We start from the raw sequence: 21220 nt of genomic DNA, 5'->3' as shown, positions 1-21220 counted from the left end.
AACACATGTCCAAAAGTACTTCTTGCTAAAATTTGAAACTCCCTGATAGAAGCATTAGTCAGCGGTGGCTCCAAAATCAAGAGTCGGGGAATTTGATAATTTTTCTTTGAGTAACTGGGCAATACCTATTGTCATCGCTTTCAACCTAATACCTAACTAATAACTAACGGGAAGCATACACCCGGGAGCGCGTCGCTTCACTCACTCTCCGCCTCCACTTTATATCAAGACGCATACAATGTTTCCCACTGTCCTTTATACACTGTTGAGAAAACAAAAGAAAAAAAGTTAATTCTTAAACTTTTGTCTTCGGAGTACATCAGCTACATATCGAATGATATCGAATGATGGATAGATTCTGAGCTATATTTAATTGATTGATGTATTTCTTTGTCACAATATCTCAGTTTCTTGTAACTTTGTAATGTGTTTTTATATTTCCTTTACTATTAATTATCTTCATTCTTTACTTTTCATTCCAGTGTATGGGGATGTGACTCAAAAGTTGAACACTGCAGTAAAAGAGACCGTTCCTAGTGCTCATAAAAACACCAAATGGTTGAGAAAGAGCACTGGATCACTTGGTGAGGCCCCATGAGAGAGAGAGAGAGAGAGAGAGAGAGAGAGAGAGAGAGAGAGGGAGATAATTTACATAGAAATGCATAGATATTCAGACCACACAGACCCCATGGACCAAACCACTGGTCTATCCATAAATCTGTGGGGAACTACACCAAAAGACCATCAAAGGACCGCATTGCATTGCTGCTAAGTGAATATGAAAGTAGATTTATTTTTTTATTTTTTTATTTATAGCAAAGGCAACAGCTCAAGAGCAAAAAAATAAATAAAATAAATAAATAAATAAAGCCCGCTAATTGTTGCCACAACATATAGTACATAATGAGAGGCCAGGGAAGATGTCAATTTCGAAGGGAGAGAGGTCCTGATACACTCCTCTTGAAAGATTACAAGTCATATGCAGGAGGAAATATTGACGGAGGAAGGCTGTTTCAAAGTTAACCAGCAGAAGAGATGAAAGAATGAGGATGCTGGTAGATTCTTACATAAGGGATGTAGATAGAATAAGGATGAGCAAGAGTAGAAAATCGTGTACACCGAGAACAAGGGAAGTGAGGAGGAATTTAGTTACCAAGTTCCGAAGAGCAGTCAGCTCTTGATAGAAGATACAAAGAGATCGAGGCAACATGGCGGCGAAATTCAATAGCTACAAGACCGTCAATAAGAGGAAAGAAGTTGAAGAAACGAAGAGACTTAGACGCTACTCTGTCCAAAAGGGCTTTGTGTGGAGGGCCCTCGCACCTATGAGGTGCATACACCATATCAAGGCGGGCAACGCTCTCTATATGAATGACATCTAGAAGGAGAAAATCGATGGAGACGATACAGGCACCTCACCTCGAGGAAGCTGATTTAGCAAGAGACTAGTTTCAAGCTAAGATTTTGAGTTAAGGCATTCCCGAGAATGTGTAGTGTTATTGAAAATAAGGATAGGTGTTGGAAAGATTATGCCAGGATGGCAGGTGGAGTAATTTAGTGATTGAGGTTTTGAAGAAAAATTCCTTTTGCCCAATTCAGAGATGATAGCAAGGTCAGAATTTAAGCATTCTGTAACTTCCAACCTGGATTCCTGTAATTCCTGTTCTGAGGGTCTATTGTTGTAAAAAAGTTGAGTAATGAAGAATGATCATCGGCGTAGGAATGAATAGAACAGTTTGCTGTGGAAAGAAGACCGTTAATTAGCAATAGAAAAATAGTGGAAAATAGTAAAGAGCGCTGTGTAACACCTCTGTTGATAGGTTTAGGGGAAGGGCATTTTACCACAGCAGAGATAGATCGAATTGCCAAGTGATTTGAGATAAAAGTACTGAGAGAGGAGTATAATCCTTAGCAAGGTAGTTTGGAAAGCAAAGATTTGTGACACTCTGTCAAAAGCTTTGGAGTTGTCAAAGGCAACTGCAAAAGTTTCATCGAAACGGCTTAAAGTGGATGACCAGGAGTCAGTTAAGAAAGCATGATGAGTAGTAAAACGCCCCTTGCGGAATCCGTACCGGTGATCAGAGAAAACACTAGGAGTTGATAGATTTAAAAACTTTCCTTTTTTTTACATTTTTACAGTAAAGGAAACAGCTCAAGGTCAAAAAAATATAATTAAGAAAATAAACCCGCTAATCACTGCCCCTATAATAAAATAGTATAGATGAGTGGCCAAAAGAGAGGTCAATTTCGGAAGGAGAGCTGTCATAGGCAGGAGAATATACAGACGAAGGTAGATTATTCCAGAGTTTAACAGTGTAAGATAAAAGAATGAAGATACTGTTTGACGTTTTCATAAGGGATTTCGACAGTATAGTGATGAGCTTGAGTAGAAATTCGAGTGTAGCGGGGCCGCGGGAGGAGGGGAGGCATGCAGTTAGCAAGTTCAGCAGACCAGTCAGATGAAAACATCAATAGAAGATAGACAGAGATTTAGTGAGAGATATGTGGTTTCCAGTTGGGATTTCGAGTTAAGGATAGACCGATAATAGTTATTCTAGAAGAAGGTGACAGATGAGTGTAATCGAAAAATAGGGGATAGGTGCTCGGAAGATTGTGTCGTGTTGTCTGACAGGTGGAGATTTTGAGTTTTTGAGGCGTTGAAGGACACTTAGTTTCTCTTGCTCCATTCGGGAATGATAGGAAGGTCTGAGGTTAAGCGTTCTGCAGCTTCCAGCCTAAAATTCTGTAGTTTCTGTTGGGAAGATCCCCACTAACTGGTGTGAGGGAAGGAGGGCTGCCTACCCACCCCTCCCTCCAGTACGGGTCGACAGTTTGTATGGCCTCTAACAATTTAGCCTGAAATTTCCAATACATCCTTGTGTTTCCGCCCAATTTTGCTGAATTACATGATGGGAGGAAAACATACCTATGGCAAAACAATTTCAGCAATCACTAATCTTTACAATACTGGGCACAGTAATAGGGAAATTTGCAAACTGACATAATTGAAGCTTAGAATAGTTTGAATTTGACTCACTGATATAAGTCTGGCGGAGAGGGGACTCACGCTCCCCGAGAAACAACCAGGGAAATATTTTTATATTTTTTTTATTGAAGGAGAAACGTGTTAAGACAATAGTTTGACGTCAAGTCTCGCCTTAAAACCAGCAAACTGAATGAACAAACCCATACTCTTTTTGGTGATGTGTCGCTCCGTACAGTGCAAAAAAAAAATACATGACCTTGGCTGCAGGAATTATTGAGCGCAGAAGCCGCTGATAAATGATTTTCAAAGGAAGAGAAGGTTTCATTTTGCCCAGCAATGTAAAGGTCACTGATTGCTGGAATTGTTTTGCCATTTCTGTTTTCCACCCATCATGTAATCCAACAAAACTGGGCGGAAACGCAAGGATGCACGGGAAATTTCAGGCTAATTGTTCAAGGCCATACAACTGTCAACCCCTATTGGAGGGAGCCCTCCTTCCCCCTCACCAGTGAATGGGGAAAAAGATGAACGTCTCTGCCAAACACATGATTAATGCATCTTGCATTTTTATGATGGTATGGGAGGGAAATATAAAGTTGCGCGGCAAATTTCGATGCGCGGACTCATGCACAATAATCATCCGCGTAAAATGTAGGACAGTTTGCTTTGGAATCTATTAAGAAATACGGTTATTGTTGAAAACGATATTTTGAAATTAGTTGTTGGGTACATTGCACTGCATGCATATATCCCTGCCTTACACCTTTACATACGATATAATCCACTTTTCACTCACATACATGCATCCTTCAACCTGGCATCCCTCAACAACATTGATATCACAAAACATAATTATCATGCATACATTTGCTGCTACCAAACATCTTTGCGAGCATCACATCATGACTTATGTTCCATCATACGTCAATTGATAATTACATTGATCTTTACAATTTTTTTATTCCCGCGGAGTTAATTTCATAATTTTATTGATACGTAAATTTTACTGATGCTTTTTTTAGGTGCTACCTATAGCGCTGGTAGACTTTCATGAGTGGTCTCTTAGACGACTCCAGCCCGTTAGTAGCGCAGGCGGGTCTTATTTATAGTAGTTGCCGTGATATATGTATCTTATTTTAGCATGTTATAATATTTAATGACAATAACTGTTCGGTGACTGACTGATATTTTGTGACCTGCTTGCAGTGAGAATCGGAGGTAATCTAGTGGCCAAAGGAATAAATCTTGTTGCTGACCACATCCCAGTAAATGAAAAACAACAGGTGAGTCCTCAGCCAACAGTTATATTTAATGGTGAAGTCCTCTTGTTATGATAATGGCTAAGTCCAGGGAAAATTTCATGAAACATCGGTCCGGGCACGCTACCATATATATATATATATATATATATATATATATATATATATATATATATATATATATATATATATATATATATATATATATATATATATATATATATATATATATATATATATATATATATATATATATATATATATATATATATATATATATATATATATATATATATATATATATATATATATATGCCGTGGTCGCCCCAAGCCCGTTATGGCGCAGACAAGTGTTTATAGCGGTGTCATCTCTCTCTCTCTCTCTCTCTCTCTCTCTCTCTCTCTCTCTCTCTCTCTCTCTATATATATATATATATATATATATATATATATATATATATATATATATCTCCCCCTTAGATCTCGTTGCTTTAAATGGGTGCGTCCAACAACGGCCCAGCACGGTTGCAAACTTGGTGGAGGGACTGATTTTCTCAGGCGAGGGTAGTGGTTCTAAAAAAGTAGCCTAGCTTGATTTTTTTGTATATTTTTGTATAGCCAACGAAACATAGGGCTAACTCAAAATATGTGCTTATGTTTGTATGTATTCATACACGCTCTAGTAATATTTCTGTGGTTTCTGATTTACGCAACAGAGTGATTTTCTAGCTTAATAACACTCACAAAAGTTATGTCCTCAGTTAAATTGAATGTAATAAGTTATGCCTCCATGAAATATACGTACATAGATAAGTATGAAAACTCACAAGGTCAAAAGTGACATCACCTGTTTTTTTTTTTTTTTTTTTTTTTTTTTGTAATACGCATATTTAATAAATCTGATACCCACTAAATGGTGCGGACTGCTGCCAGACGTACGAAAACATCACATGATTTAGCGCGGGGATTTTGAATGTAATGTGCTAATGCGAGGAATATGTCTGTACATACATGTGGTCCTGCCGACTGGCAGTCTTATTCGTGGAAGAAACTCATGTATGAATAGGTTGAAGGACAGGGCAACACTTCCATCCCAGAAAACACAGCCATGGGGACGAAAATCATGCGAGATGAATTTAAAAAGAGATGTGGGATGAAGTGGAACAAAACCTTCAAGTGTCTGCTCCAAACATTTCAAGTAATGGCCCTTCCCCAGCCCACCCAGACCCAAAATACTTTGCTGATAATGACTGGGGAAGATCCACACCTAGAATAAAGAATTTCATGGAAGTCAGGTTTTCAACCATTGGTGCAAGTACACACGCCGTGTTGTTTTGGTGCCGGTTTCCGGCGCCTGGCCGCAATTGTATAAAATATGAACGTAGTTTCATATTCTGATTCTGTTGTTAATTCAATTTTTTGCACTAGAAAAAGAATACTAATAATATTATTGACTTTTCGGAATCCACGTCTTGTGTGGGATGTTGGGCTTTATAGGTAGGATTTGTTTTGTCCCTTTTAAGCGGTAGTCTGGTAATAATACACCTGTCCTCCCCGTATTCGATGGTTTACTACTCGTGGATTTGGACGTACGCGGATTATCCCAAAATTGCACAAAGACGGCTGCAAAGAAATATTCCCGGCGCCACGCCAAACATTCACGGTCCGCCCGCGGACGATTCGGCCGTTCCTAGGGATGGCACGATGTAGACATGCATGCAGCAGCACAAAATATAAATAGCATCATTCATCAATTATAGGTACTATACAGTGTCCAATAATTTATGTAAACGTCTTACAAATACTTACGTAGTCATTAAAATCTCACCTTACTTTTTGGTACTCTTTACGAAGTCTCCGCTTTTTCCTTTTTCAATGAGGAATATTCAGAGATGCCAGCAAGCGGGTCTTACCACCGATTACGTCTGTGGGCCCACGAAGCTTGAGCTATATTCCCTCAATTATCGTAAATTACCTGTGTTTCTCTAGGACTTGTAACAATTACACTTCAATACAATAAGTGATACTATTGTTGATAAAAACGTAGTTGATCATTCTCGTTGTTTTATTTATCTGTAAACGAGAGAAAATAAATGCCGTGCGGAACCCTTTCCTCATCAGAAATCGTTTTTGCATGAATGCCGTGCGAAATCAAGCATCTATGGGCTTTTTATTCATTCTATTTACATTACAATATTTACTGAGTACCTGCCGTGGGTGTATCAGTGTCGCCTTCGGCGAAATTTATCTACAACATTAGGGCGTCAGGCATCTTGACAACCCCCTCCCCCCAACACTAGGGAGGCCAGGCTTCCGCTCTCAACATGTTTTACTCCGGCCTCAACTGAGTGCTGGTTGTTGTGTGCGTGAACGCCATCCAAGGTGATGGCGTTTAAGACCAGGAGTTGTGGGTGGAGGGAAACATTATTGGACGGAAGCCATTGTTGCACACGGTCATAAAACAATAGAGGCTGCGCTTTCTGTCGAAATGCTTGACGCCCAGAAGTTTTTGATAAATTTCGCCGAAGGCTACACTGATACGCCCACGGCAGGTACTCAGCAAATATTGTAATGTAAATATACTTTTTTAAAGAGTCCATTTCTGCTTGATTTGGTAGGGTTTTCTTGCAAGAACGCTTTTTGATGAGGACAGGCTTACGCACGGTAATTATTTTCTCTCGTTTACCAATAAATAAAACAACGAGAATGATCAGCTACATTTTTACTAACAACAGTGTCACTTATTGTATTGAAGTGTAATTGTTACAAAGTCCCAGAGAAACACAGGTAATTTACGATAACTGAAAGAATAGTTGAAGCTTTTTGGGCACAATAGCCTATTAGCTGGTGACACCTGGTAAGGATGAATATATCTCATATCAAGCGATTAAGCATGCCATACCATGTAAATTACTTACTATTGAAAGCTTCTTTCTATAGAAATCATGTAAAAAAATATGAATGAGATAATAAAAACTGGTTCATAACTACAAGCAGCTGTTCAGCTGATAACGTTAACAAACAGGATGTGTCATCGGTAAGGTGGGGCAGGCACCGGTACGAGTGATGGCACTAACAGTGCCGTCTATACGACACGGTACAGGTATTATTAGACTGCTCAGTACCTGTACATGGGGGTACTGTCAGTGCAGTATTCTGTTTCTTGATGCTGATAATTAGTACCAAGAGTACTGAATACTTTTATCAACACAAATCATTGAATTATATAATATCCTCTTATGGATTCTATCCCTCTCTCTGTACCACCAGTGTCTTTCCAGCCCGTTCCATCTCTGCTGTGGTAGACGGTCACTGTTCTCCCCCTAAACCTATTAACACTGGTGTTCTGCATCGCACTGTCAGAGACAGGAGAGTTGATGAGAGGAAGAGCCTTTGATTCCACCCTGTCCAAAAGGGCTCTGTATGGAGCCCCCCTCTCCCCCCAACACACACACTCATGAGATACATAGAGGCCCCTGCAAATGGACAGCATCTGGGAGGGGAAAAAGAACTATAGTCTGTTCACTTAAGTCTGACCCAAGCTGACAACATAAACCTAAGCGTGTTTGCAAGCTGAGTGCTGATTGGCTACTGCTATGGCTTCCAAGATTTCTTTAACCTCTTTTGTGTTTATCTCACGCAGCACTTTCTGCTAATCTGCACTGTGCTTACGAACACGCTTAGGTTTATGTTGTCAGCAAGGGCGGATCCAGCCTTGAGTTTTGGGGGGGGCCAACTGTTCATCGACGACGGACTGTACACATGGAATTAAGTCATAACTCAAGAATTAGATCCAGAATACTTTTGGTCTTTATTAAGCATATATTAATATATAACATATAAGAATCACAATAATCACATCGTAATATTTAAAACATTGCTTTCATCAGCCTTGACCTTTTTAATCTTGACAATTACCATATACACTTGTCATGCGATATAATAAATAATGAAATGCTCAGATGCAATTATGTTTGCTCGTGTTTGCTTTGCTCGTAGTATGGCTTATAGGAAAGGATGTGATTGATTGATTGATTGATAGTTTATTGTTGCAGGTAAACAACAAGGGAGAAGGGACCTCTTCCCAACATCATATCTCTGCCGTGGTTCAACCTTGACACTTCCAATATCTTTCATCATGAGGAGCAGAGGAGGAAGGATTGGCGATGAGATTTTCGTTTGAAATTACCACACAGGGCATTGGTGAACAACACCTATTTTTCCAAAAATTTGCAGTATCGCTCGCGCGCTGGGAGAGTGACAATAGACCCCTAGCCCGAGGTTTATGGGCTAAAGATTCGACAGCGCACGCCCTGAGTAAATTCTATATTTAGAAGTCCTTGCTGAAGCTCAACCTTGGTATTTTCCCTAATCGCTGATTGCATTGAGGACATAGAATTGGATTTTGTTTTATGTAGTAGAGCGATGCAGTATCGACTATCGAGTTCTACATGATATGTATATGATTTAGGTAGGCTGACAGTATCTGTAACGAATTTCTTTGGGGGTGGCCAAAACATACCCCCTGGATCCGCCTATGGTTGTCAGCTTGGGTCAGACTTAAGTGAACAGACTATAGTGCAGACCATGCTTGGCACTTAACCTCGAGGAAGCTGCTATAGTAAGAGTTTTCCAGGTGAGACCGAAAATGTTCACTGTAGAAGAAGGGGACAGCTGAGTGTAACGGAAAATAGAATAAGTGTTTGAAGGCTTATGTCGAGGTGGCAGATGAAGAAATTCAGATTTTGAGGCATTGAATGGAACCAAGTTCCTTCTGCCCCATTCAGAAATTAAACCAAGGTCTGTAGTGTCCAGCATAGAGTCTTGCATTTCCTGATGGTAGGTTCATCATGTAAAAGATGTTGAGTAATGCAGAGTTGAGTCATCAGCGTGGATATGACAGTTTGTTTCCGAAGGAATATCATGAATTAACAACAGAATGGGACTGGGAGTTAGAAAAGAGCCCTGTAGATATTTTTTTTTACAATAAAGGAAGCAGTTCAAGGGAAAAATAAATGAAAACCAAAAATCCCTCCAAGCCCTGCTCCTATGAAAAGAAGTATAGTGGCCAAAAGAGAGGTCAATTTCGGATGGAGAAGTGTCTTGATACTCTTCTCCATAAAGAGGTCAAATCCTAGGCAGGAGGAAATACTGACGAATGAAGGTTGTTCCAGAGTTTATCATTGAACTAGGATGAAAGAATGAAGATGCTGGTTAACTCTTGCATGAGGGATTTGGATAATCTAGAGATGAGCATGAAGTAGCAAATCAATTGCAGCGAGGCCGCAGGAGGGGTGAAGGCATGCAGTTAGCAAGTTCAGAAGAGCATAGTCCATACGAGGTCGAACATAACCCTTGTATATGGACAACATCCGTGAGGGGAAAATACCGGTGGAGGCAGTGTAGAGCGCCTAAACTGGAGGAGGGTGTGAGAGAGTATGAGGTTGTCAGTTTAGATTTTTAGCTGAGGATAGACCGAGAATATTCAGAGTAGGTAGTAGCTGAGTGGTATCTATTAATATGGGATAGGTGTTTGGGAGATTGTGTCGAGTTGACAGGTGGAGAAATCAACTTTTTTTCAGTTTCTGAAGGACACCAAGTTCCTCCTACCCTGTACAGAAATGAGAGCAAGGTTAAGCGTTCTCCAACTACCAGTCGAGAGTCTCTTGATTCTTGTTGGTAGGGTCTTCTATCAAAATATGTTGAGTTATACAGAGTAGAGTCATCGGCGTACGAGTTGATAGGACATTTTGCATTGGAAAGAAGATAATTAATGAACAGCAGAACAAGAGTGGGAGATAAAACAGAGCCCTGTATAACACCACTGTTGATAGGTGTAAAAGGAGAACAGTGATCTTCTACCAAAGCAGTTATAGACCGTTCGGAAAGGACGTAAGACCAAGGCCAAGGAAGGGTAATTTAGAAAGCAAATATGTGTGCCAGACTCTGTCGAAAGCATTCCAGATGTCTCAGACAACAGCAAAAGTTTCACCGAAACGGCTAGCAGAGGATAACCAGGAGTCAATTAAGAAAGCAAGATCATCAGTAAAACGCTCCTTGTTGAACTCATTCTGGCGATCAGAAAGGTCAGAAGATGATATATGCTTAAGAACTTTCATGTCAGGAATTGTCTTAAAAACTTTAGATAGGTTTAGGGGAAGAACAGTTACCGTCTGCAGGAGAGATAGATCGACCTAAAAGCAAACTGGAGACTGATATAGAGAGAGAGGTATACAGTCCGTAGGAAAGTAGTTTAGAAGGCAAAGATTTGTGTAAGACTTAGTCAAAAGCTTTCCAGATGTCGAAGGTAACAGCAAAAGTTTCACCGAAACGGCTAAGAGAGTGGGCAGGAGCCAGTTAGCAAGGAAAGATAATCACCATTAGAATTTTTTTTTTTTTACAGCTAAAGAGACAGCTCAAGGGCGCAAAGAAAAAAAAATGAAGAAAAGGCCCGCTACTCACTGCTCCCGAACAGAGGTTAAAGGAGTGTCCAAAATCAGAGGTCAATTTCGGGAGGAGAGGTGTCCTGATACCCTCCTCTTGAAAGAGTTCAAGTCGTAGGCAGGAAGAAATACAGATGAAGGAAGATTGTTCCAGAGTTTACCAGCGTGAGGGATGAAAGAGTGAAGATGCTGGTTAACTATTGCATAAGGGGTTTGGACAGTATAGGGATGAGCATGAGTAGAAAGTCGTGTGCAGCGAGGCTGCGGGAGTAGGGGAGGCATGCAGTTAGCAAGTTCAGAAGAGCAGTGAACATGAAAATATTGATAGAAGATAGAAAGAGAGGCAACATGGCGGCGGAATTTGAGAGGCAGAAGACTATCAGTATGAGGAGGAGAGCTGATGAGACTAGAGTCTTTGATTCCACTCTATCAAGGATAGCTGTGTGAGTGGACCCCCCCACACACGTGACATGCATACTCCATACGAGGGCGGACAAGGCCCATGTAAATGGACAGCAACTGTGCAGGGGAAAAGAACTGGCGGAGACGGTACAGAACCCCCAGCCTCGAGGAAGCTGATTTAGTAAGAGATGAGATATGAAGTTTCCAGTTGAGATTCTGAGTTAAGGATAGACCAAGGATGTTTAGTGTTGAGGAAGGTGATAGCTGAGTGTTGTAAAAGAATAGGGGATAGTTGTTTGGAAGATTGTGTCGAGTGGATAGGTGGAGAAACTGTGTTTTTGAGGCGTTGAAGGACACCAGGTTCCTCTTGACCCAATCGGAAATAATAGTAAGGTCTGCGGCTAAGCGTTCTGTTGCCTCCAGCCTTGAATCGTGAAGTTCCTGTAGGGTTGTTCTCCTATTAAAAGAAGTTGAGTAATGCAGAGTGGAATCATCGGCGTAGGAATGGATAGGACAGTTCGTTTTGGAAAGAAGATCATCAATGAACAACAGAAAGAGAGTGGGAGATAGGACAGAACCCTGTGGGACACCACTGTTAATAGGTTTAGGGGAAGAACAGTGACCGTCTACCACAGCAGAAATAGAACGGTCAAAAAGGAAACTGGAGATAAAGGTACAGAGAGAAGGATAGAAACCGTAGGAGGGTAGTTTGGAAAGCAAAGATTTGTGCCAGACCCTATCAAAAGCTTTTGATATGTCCAGCGCAATAGCAAAGGTTTCACCGAAACGGCTAAGAGAGGATGACCAAGAGTCAGTTTGGAAGGCAAGGAGATCACCAGTAGAACGCCCCTTGCGGAACCCATACTGGCGATCAGATAGAAGGTCAGAAGTGGAAAGGTGCTTTTGAATCTTCCGGTTAAGGATTGATTCAAAAGCTTTAGATAGACAAGAAAGTAAAGCTATAGGACGGTAGTTTGAGGGATTGGAACGGTCACCCTTCTTAGGTACAGGCTGTACGAAGGCATACTTCCAGCAGGAAGGAAAGATAGATGTTGACAGGCAGAGGCGAAAGAGTTTGACCAGGCAGGGTGACAGCACGGAGGCACAGTTTTTAAGGACAATAGGAGGCACTCCATCAGGTCCATAAGCCTTCTGAGAATTGAGGCCAGAGAGGGCATAGAAAACATCATTTTGAAGAATCTTTATAACAGGCATAAAAGAGTCAGAGGGGAGATGAGTAGGAGGAATATGCCCAGAATAGTCCAGAGTGGAGTTTTTAGAAAAGTTTGAGAGAAGAGTTCAGCCTTAGAGATAGATGAGACGGCAGTGTTGCCGTCAGGACTGAGGAGTGGAGGGAAAGATGAAAAAGTGAAGTTGGAGGAGATGTTTTTGGCTAGATGCCAGAGTCACGGGAAGAGTTAGAGAAAGCAAGGTTTTGGCATTTTCTATTAATGAAAGAGTTTTGGGTTAGTCGGAGAATAGATTTGGCACGATTCCGGGCAGAAATGTAAAGTTCATAATTAGCATTAGTTTGAAGGCTCTGGTACCTTTTGTGAGCTGCCTCTCTATCATTGACAGCACGAGAACAACCGTGATTAAACCAAGGCTTCTTAGCGTGAGGAGTAGAGATAGAACGTGGAATGTATGCCTCCATTCCAGAGACAATCACCTCTGTGATGCGCTGAGCACACACAGAGGGGTCTCCATCCTGGAAGCAATAATCATTCCACGGGAAATCGGAAAAGTACATCCTCAGATCGTCCCACCGAGATGAAGCAAAATGCCAGAAGCATCGCCTCTTCGGTGGGTCCAGAGGGTGTACAGGAGCGATAGGACAGGATGCAGAAATTAGATTGTGATCGGAGGAGCCCAACGGAGAAAACAGTTTGACAGAATAAGCAGAAGGGTTTGAGGTAAGGAAGAGGTCTAGAATGTTGGGCCGGTCTTCAAGACGGTCGGGAATACGTGTAGGGTACTGGACCAACTGCTCTAGATCGTTGAGGATAGCAAAGTTGTAGGCTTGTTCACCAGGCTGGTCAGTGAAAGAGGATGAAAGTCAAAGCTGGTGGTGAACATTGAAATCTCCTAGGATGGAGATTTCAGCGAAGGGAGAGTGGGTCAAGATGTGCTCCACTTTAGAGTTCAAATAGTCAAAGAATTTTACATAGTTAGTAGAGTTAGGTGAGAGATAAACAGCACAGATGTATTTAGTAAAAGAATGACAATGAAGTCTTAGGCAGATGGTGGAAAATTCTGAAGAATCAAGGTTGTGGGCACGAGAGCAAGTGATGTCATTGCGCACGTAGGCGCAACATCCAGCTTTGGATTGAAATTTAGGATAGAGACAGTAGGAGGGAACAGAGTAGAGATTGCTGTCAGTAGCCTCAGAAACCTGTGTTTCGATGAGGAAGAGAAGGTGAGGTTTAGAGGAAGAGAGATGGTGTTTCACAGAATGAAAATTAGAACGAAGACCGCGGATGTTGCAGCAATTGAGAAGAAAGAGGTTCGAGGAGTTATCAAGACACCTCTCGGGTCGGCAGCCAGAAGGGGAGTCCTCCCTGGGGGAATTTGTGGTCCCCCCCCCCCCAGGCGGGGACTCCGAGGCATTGCTTATTTGAGCCATTTTGAAATTTGAATTTTGGGAAAAGGTGTATATGTTGTGTGAATGTAGTGTGGTGTGGATAGAGAGAGGATCTGTCTTAAGAGAGCATGCTGAACTACTCTCCGGTGTTGGTGAGACAATAGAGAAACGGTTAGTGAGGACATGGGAAGGGTCTTTGGAGGGCTTCAGCTCCCTTCTCACCTCCCATATATACCTCACCGGGTGTGGCTTGCGCCCGTTCGGTAGGTGTCTTCCTACCTACTCCAGCCGTAAATGTAAATGGAATGTAAAGGTAAAGGTACAGTTGGGTGCATAAGCTATAGCTGAACGAGGCCACGGTGCTCATATCCATAGCACTGGCCCCTGATCCTGTAGGCCTGTAAGCGGTGGCTGAGTGGTTAGCATGCTGGCCTAGCAATAACGGCGCCATGGACAACGTCGGTTCGAATCTCCACGCTACCACCTGGGATTTTTTAGTCACTGGCGAGTGGCCTAAGACTACCCACATTCTGTCCAGAAGACCACCCATCAACCTAGACTCTAGAAGAAACCGTCCAAGTGAATCAAGAATGAGTTCCGGAGGGCAGCATGAGCCAAGCATAACTGGCGCCACTATAAAATTAGCCTGCGCCATGACGGGCTTGGGCCGACCACCAGGCCCATGAAGAAAGCCTACCTGCGCTACAGGCCGAGATGTAAAGAAAAAAAAATGGGAATAGCCCTTTACCTCGGAACACAGGGCCAGTGGGACATCCCGGTTACAACAGTTTACTTTCCTCAGGTTTCCCTAGGTACCCGTTCATCGACCAGTCCGAAAGGAAGACTGAACAGCTGAGTGACCTGCACTCCAACTGCCCGTGCCGGGATTCGAATCCGGGCTCGTGGATTCTTAGCTAAACACGTTAACCACTAGACCACGGAAACGAAAACCGCGTCTCTCGAAATTCGTATAGGTAATCAGACAAAGTCAGAAGTTGATAGATAGATAGATAGATAGTTGATAGAACTTTCCTGTGAAGGATTGTTTCAAGAGATTTAGAAAGACAAGAAAGCAAAGCTATACGACGGTAGTTTGAGAGAATTAGGCACAAGCTGAATGCAGGCGTTCTTCCAGCAGGAAGGAAAGATAAATGTTGAAAGGCAGAGATCAGGCAGGGTGTCAGCACGGAAACACAGTTTTCAAGCACAATAAGATGCACCCCATCGGGTCCATTAGCCTTCTCAGGATTAAGGCCAGAAAGGGCATAGAAAAGAGCATTCTTAATAATTTTAATAACGGGCATAGTGGAATATGCCTTGAATCGTCAGGATTATAAATTTTTGAGGATACTTGAGAGAAGAGCTCCGTTTTAGAGATCGTTGTGACAGTTTGGCTGCCATCAGGACAAAAGTGAGGTGGGGGACATGAAGAAAAAATGATGGAGATATTTATGGGTAGATGATTGAAGGTTATGACAGAATTGGAGAAAGCAAGGTTTTGGCATTTCTATAGATGGAAGAGCTGTTGGTGACTCAGATAACAGGTTTGGAGCAATTTCATGCAGGAATATTAAGATCATGATTAGCTTGAGTACAATGGGTCAGGGACCTTTTGTGGGCTACCTCTTTATTTCTGATAGCACGAGAATAAGTGTGATAGAATCAGTCCTTTTTAGCATGAAGAGTAGAGAATGTACGTGAAATGTGTGCCTCCATTGCAGAGACAATCACCTCCGTGAAGAGCTAGGCACACACAAAGGGATCCCTTACCAGCAAGAATTGATCCTTCAACGGGATACCAAAAAAGTACGTCCACCAGTTATCCCATCGAGGTAAAGCATAATGCTAAATTAAAGCATCTCCTTCTCGGTGGGTCCGGAGGCTGTACAGGAGCGATAGGATCAGAATACGGAAATAAGGTTGTGATAGGAGGAATCCAACGGAGATAACTGAATAGGTTCAAGGTCTTAGAACTCAGAAAGAGGTCTAGAGTGTTGGGCGTGTTTCCAAGGCGGTCAGGGATACGTATACGGTGCTAAACCAACTGCTCTAGATCAGTAAGGAGAGCAAAATTTTAGGTTAGTTCATCAGGCTGAGCAGTGAAAGAGGATGGAAGCCGAAGATGGTGATGAACATGGAAATCTCCAAAGATGGTGACTTCAGCGAAGGGAGAGTGAGTCAAGATGTACTCCCCACTGGAATTCAAAGAATAAAAGAATATTACATAGTTGGAGAGTTAGGTGAGCGATAACCAAAACAGCCGTATTAAGTAATAGAATGACATTTATATTTTAGGGCGACGGTGGCAAATTTTGAAGAATCAAGGTTGTTGGCAAGAGAGCAAGTGTTGTGAACGTACATGCAGCACCCATTATGAATAGAAATTTAGGATACTGATAGTAGTAGACAACAGTAGCCTCAGAAACCTGTGATTTCGATTAAGAAGAGAAGGTGTGCTTTAGAGGAGGAAAGATGGTGTTCCACGGAATGAAGATTCGAGGGAAGATGTGAATATAGAATGCAGATGTTAAGAGAAGGTTGGAAGAGCTACCAAGACCTCTCTCAAGTCTGTTACTAATCCTGGGGTCACACATCCCCGAATATGGACCCGATTGCTCCCGAAGAAACGTTTAATAGTAGTTGGCAACCGATTACGTACATCGAAGGGGTATGTAACGAAATTCGAAATGAAAAATGTGTAGGTTCGGTAGGGTTGCCACGAGGGCCGGGAGAGGCCACGAGGGTCGGGAGGAATTTTGGCGCGAAGCCCCCAGCCCCGATCGCTTTGAACTTCACAAAGCGATCGGCCCGCGTGGCCCAAATTGTCATCCATCGTGAGTTTTTCCCGAAGTTCGGCGCTATATTTACGATGATCTGAACATCGACGCCGAACATCGTAACACCATCCCCGAACTTCGGGGTGGCACGCCGAAGTTCGGGGCGGCACGACGAATTTCGGAAATAATGCCGAAGTTCGCGAGCAATCTGGCAAAAGCGCCGCACCTCGTGTGGCGCGTAAAAGCCGGCAACGGCGGTCGGGGGGTATATAAGGAACCACGGCGACCCTTGACGACATTCCTTTCACCGGAGCCGAACATCGTACACCACAACACCTCTCTCCAGCCAACTCTAGTCCCTTCACCGCCTACTACATCAGTCCCTGTGTGCCACCCTGCCACCCTACCATCCCACCATTGTACCATGATGAGGAGGAGGGAAGTTAGGAAGCTGCGGAAAGCCACAACCACTGGCAACACACCCACCTCGCAGGCAGACAACCCCACCACAGCCACCTCTACAACCTCCCAGCCTGCCGACCCCACCACATCCACCATCACCACAACTATGGGGGAACCAGAGAGGACACCTACACCGCCAGCACCACCTGCTACCACCCCCACTGTGCCCACTGTGCCCGACCCTGCCGTGCCTGGTGACCTGGAACCCAGGCCTGCCAGCCCACCAGGTGATGCTGATGAGGTGATGGGTTCCGTCCTCTCAAGATGTTGTGAAGTACGGAAGAGGCCAGGACAACAGCCTCTGCATGGTCAGGTGTGAAGCATAGGGAGGTGTGGAACACCCGGAAGCGGTTTGCAAGAATGCCAAAGGCGTTCTCAACTGTCCTTCGGCCCCGGCTGAGTCGGTAATTGAAGATACGTTCTGATTTGGTAAGGCCTCTTGAGGGGTATGGTTTCATGAGGTAGCTGCGCAGAGGGAACGCGTCATCACCGACCAGGACGTACTCCGTGGGTGGGCCATTAGGATCATTAGACAACACCTCCGGGTGGGGCAGCTTGGCGTCTTGTTTGTTCAGCAAATCAGCAAGACGTGTCTGTGCGAAAACACCACCATCCGACTCTGACCCAATGGCACCCACGTCGACGTAGAGGAACTTGTATGTTGAGTCAGCAATGGCCAGGAGAACAATTGAGAAAAACTTCTAATAATTGAAATAGTATGTGCCACCAAGGGAAGGGTTGCGGATGCGAATATGTTTCCCGTCTATAGCACCAAAACAATGTGGAAGGTTCCAGCGTTCCTCGAAACCACGGGCGACTTCTTTCCACTCATCAGGGGATTGGGGTGTCCTGAGCTCCTCGTCACCATACACAGCTATAATGGCCCGGCAAGTCTTTGGTACTATCTGGCTTATGGTGTTGTGGGCAACTCGAAAGGAGTATTGTAGACTCTTGTAGGAGTCTCCCGTGGCGAGGAGACGTAGGGTCACGGCCAGGAGGAATGTGTTTGCGCCACCAGGTACGTTTCATCTCAATGTAGGGCGTGACACGTTCCACTATCTCATCGAATAGCTGGCGGTATATCCTGGTGAAGTTCTTGTACAGTTTTGGACACTCTCGGTCAGGGGAGGCTGTGGCTGGGTCGACAGAGTAACAGCACCGCGTTCAATCCCCGCCCGGTGCCACAAAGCTGGGATTTTTCAGCCGCCGCCGAGTGGCTTAAAACTACCCACATGCTGCCCAGAAGACCACCTATCAACCCGGACTTTAGATTCTAGGATTAAAGATGAGCTCCGGGAGGGCAGCATGAGCCAATGCAAGATGGCGCCACTATAAACACTCGCCTGCGCCAGAACGGGCTGGGCCGACCATCAGGTCCCACCGGGAAGAAGCCTTGGGCCGACCATCAGGCCCCACCGGGAAGAAGCCTATAGGCCGCGACGTAAAAAAAAAAAAAAAAAAAAAAAAAAATCTTGCATTAGGTTGTCGTAATGGCCATATTCTATTCTTCGTTCCAGATAGGGCCGCACCCAAACAGATCTAGGCTTCCTCGTCTTCGCTTGCTGCTTCTGTTGCTCGTCTTGCAGGATCAGGGCCTTGGCTATTGCCACTCGTTCAATGGCGTCGATGTAGTTCAGGAGGGCGTACACTACACGCCTGTTCGCCACGTTTTGGGGTTTTTTTTTTTTTTTTTTTTTTTTTTTTACAGCAAAGGAGACAGTTCAAGGGCACACAAAAAGCAAACATTAATAAAAAAAAAAAGCCCGCTACTCACTGCTCCTAAAAAGAAAGAGGTGGCCGAAAGATAGGTCAGTTTCGGGAGGAGAGGTGTCCTGATACCCTCCTCTTGAAAGAGTTTAAGTCGTAGGCAGGAGGAAATACAGATGAAGGAAGAGTGTTCCAGAGTTTACCAGCGTGAGGGATGAAAGAGTGAAGATGCTGGTTAACTCTTGCATAAGGGGTTTGTACAGTATAGGGATGAGCATGAGTAGAAAGTCGAGTGCAGCGGGGCCGCGGGAGGGGGGGAGGCATGCAGTTAGCAAGTTCAGAAGAGCAGTCAGCGTGGAAATATCGATAGAAGATAGAAAGAGAGGCAACATTGCGGCGGAATTTAAGAGGTAGAAGACTATCAGTATGAGGAGGAGAGCTGATGAGACGAAGAGCCTTAGCCTCCACTCTGTCCAGAAGAGCTGTGTGAGATGCATACTCCATACGAGGGCGGACAAGGCCCCTGTATATGGACAGCAACTGTGCAGGGGAGAAGAACTGGCGGAGACGGTACAGAACGCCCAGCCTCGAGGAAGCTGATTTAGTAAGAGATGAGATATGAATTTTCCAGTTGAAATTTTGAGTTAAGGATAGACCGAGAATGTTTAGTGATGAGGAAGGTGATAGCTGGGTGTTGTCAAAGAATAGGGGATAGTTGTTTGGAAGATTGTGTCGAGTGGATGGGTGAAGAAACTGTGTTTTTGAGGCGTTGAAGGACACCAGGTTCTTGCCCCAATCGGAAATAATAGTAAGGTCTGAGGCTAAGCGTTCTGCAGTCTCCAGCCTTGAGTCGTTAAGTTCCTGAAGGGTGGGTCTTCTATTAAAAGAAGTTGAATAATGCAGAGTGGAATCATCGGCGTAGGAATGGATAGGACAGTTCGTTTTGGAAAGAAGATCATCAATGAACAACAGAAAAAGAGTGGGAGATAGGACAGAACCCTGTGGGACACCACTGTTAATAGATTTAGGGGAAGAACAGTGACCGTCTACCACGGTAGAAATAGAACGGTCAGAAAGGAAACTGGAGATAAAGGTACAGAGAGAAGGATAGAAACCGTAGGAGGGTAGTTTAGAAAGCAAAGATTTGTGCCAGACCCTATCAAAAGCTTTTGATATGTCCAGCGCAATAGCAAAAGTTTCACCGAAACGGCTAAGAGAGGATGACCAAGAGTCAGTTAAGAAGGCTAGGAGATCACCAGTTGAACGCCCCTTGCGGAACCCATACTGGCGATCAGATAGAAGGTCAGAAGTGGAAAAGTGCTTTTGAATCTTCCGGTTAAGGATTGATTCAAAAGCTTTAGATAGACAAGAAAGTAAAGCAATAGGACGGTAGTTTGAGGGATTGGAGCGGTCACCCTTCTTAGGTACAGGCTGTATGAAGGCATACTTCCAGCAAGAAGGAAAGGTAGATGTTGACAGGCAGAGGGGAAAGAGTTTGACCAGGCAGGGTGACAGCACGGAGGCACAGATTTTAAGGACAATAGGAGGCACTCCATCAGGTCCATAAGCCTTCTGAGGATTGGGGCCAGAGAGGGCATAGAAGACATCATTTTGAAGAATCTTTATAACAGGCACAAAGGAGTCAGAGGGGGGATGAGTAGGAGGAATATGCCCAGAATCGTCCAGAGTGGAGTTTTTAGAAAAAGTTTGAGAGAAGAGTTCAGCCTTAGAGATAGATGAGACGGCAGTGTTGCCGTCAGGACTGAGGAGTGGAGGGAAAGATGAAGAAGTGAAGTTGGAGGAGATGTTTTTGGCTAGATGCCAGAAGTCACGGGAAGAGTTAGAAAAAGCAAGGTTTTGACATTTTCTATTAATGAAAGAATTTTTGGTTAGTCGGAGAATAGATTTGGCACGATTTCGGGCAGAAATGTAAAGTTCATAATTAGCATTAGTTTGAAGTCTGTTAGTGACATTATCATGTCAAAGTCCTCCATGGTGAATGACCGGGAGATGTTGCTGATGCTGCAGGGGAACGGTGAATGCATGGTGTTTGGGGATTCCTGCCTTTTGTAGTTGCCCACTTTAACTGGCGACATACGGGGTGTCCCTACGAATGTTTCCGACATTCGGGGTGTGGCAAAGAGGGTCCGGACACTTTCGACGTATGTCCTCTGTACTCCGTCGATGTACGCCCTCAGCTACGAACATCTTGTGGAGGCGTGGCCTGTTGTCCCGAAATTCGGGGCGTACATTGTGACCTGGTTGCGAACTTCGGGGACGCCATCGTATTGCAATACGATTATGATTCAATCATCGTTAGCTATCGGCGCTAGGTGTTCGACTTTCGGTAGGTGTTGACGATTCATATGCATCGGAGAACCATCGGCCCCTATAGGCCTTATACCTCCCGAATGAACAAGAAATCACGGATTTTCACGTTCGGGAGCAATCGGGGGCCATATTCGGGAATGTGTGACCCCAGCATAAAGATGGAATCCGATTTGTGGACATTTATGATCCCCTTCCCAGATGGGTACTCAGTAGCAGGGTAAAGAGTCATTACCATAATACATTTTTATTATCTCTGAGGAAATGGTGTGTCT

General features: G+C 43.8%; 1 protein-coding gene across 1 annotated transcript in view; it reads left to right on the top strand.

Annotated features, from left to right (window-relative positions):
• Positions 1 to 21220, top strand: part of LOC126997301 (uncharacterized) — a 155551-nt gene that overhangs the window by 116571 nt on the left and 17760 nt on the right. The window contains exons 7-8 of the mRNA XM_050858300.1: positions 483 to 584; positions 4193 to 4269. Coding sequence (XP_050714257.1) covers positions 483 to 584; positions 4193 to 4269 — 179 coding nt within the window. The remainder of the gene's footprint in view (positions 1 to 482; positions 585 to 4192; positions 4270 to 21220) is intronic.

This window comes from Eriocheir sinensis, chromosome 12 (genome assembly GCF_024679095.1).
Source record: "Eriocheir sinensis breed Jianghai 21 chromosome 12, ASM2467909v1, whole genome shotgun sequence".
NCBI lineage: Eukaryota > Metazoa > Arthropoda > Malacostraca > Decapoda > Varunidae > Eriocheir > Eriocheir sinensis.
The sequence above is the reverse complement of the archived record's forward strand: the minus strand, read 5'-3'. Positions and strand labels throughout refer to the sequence as shown.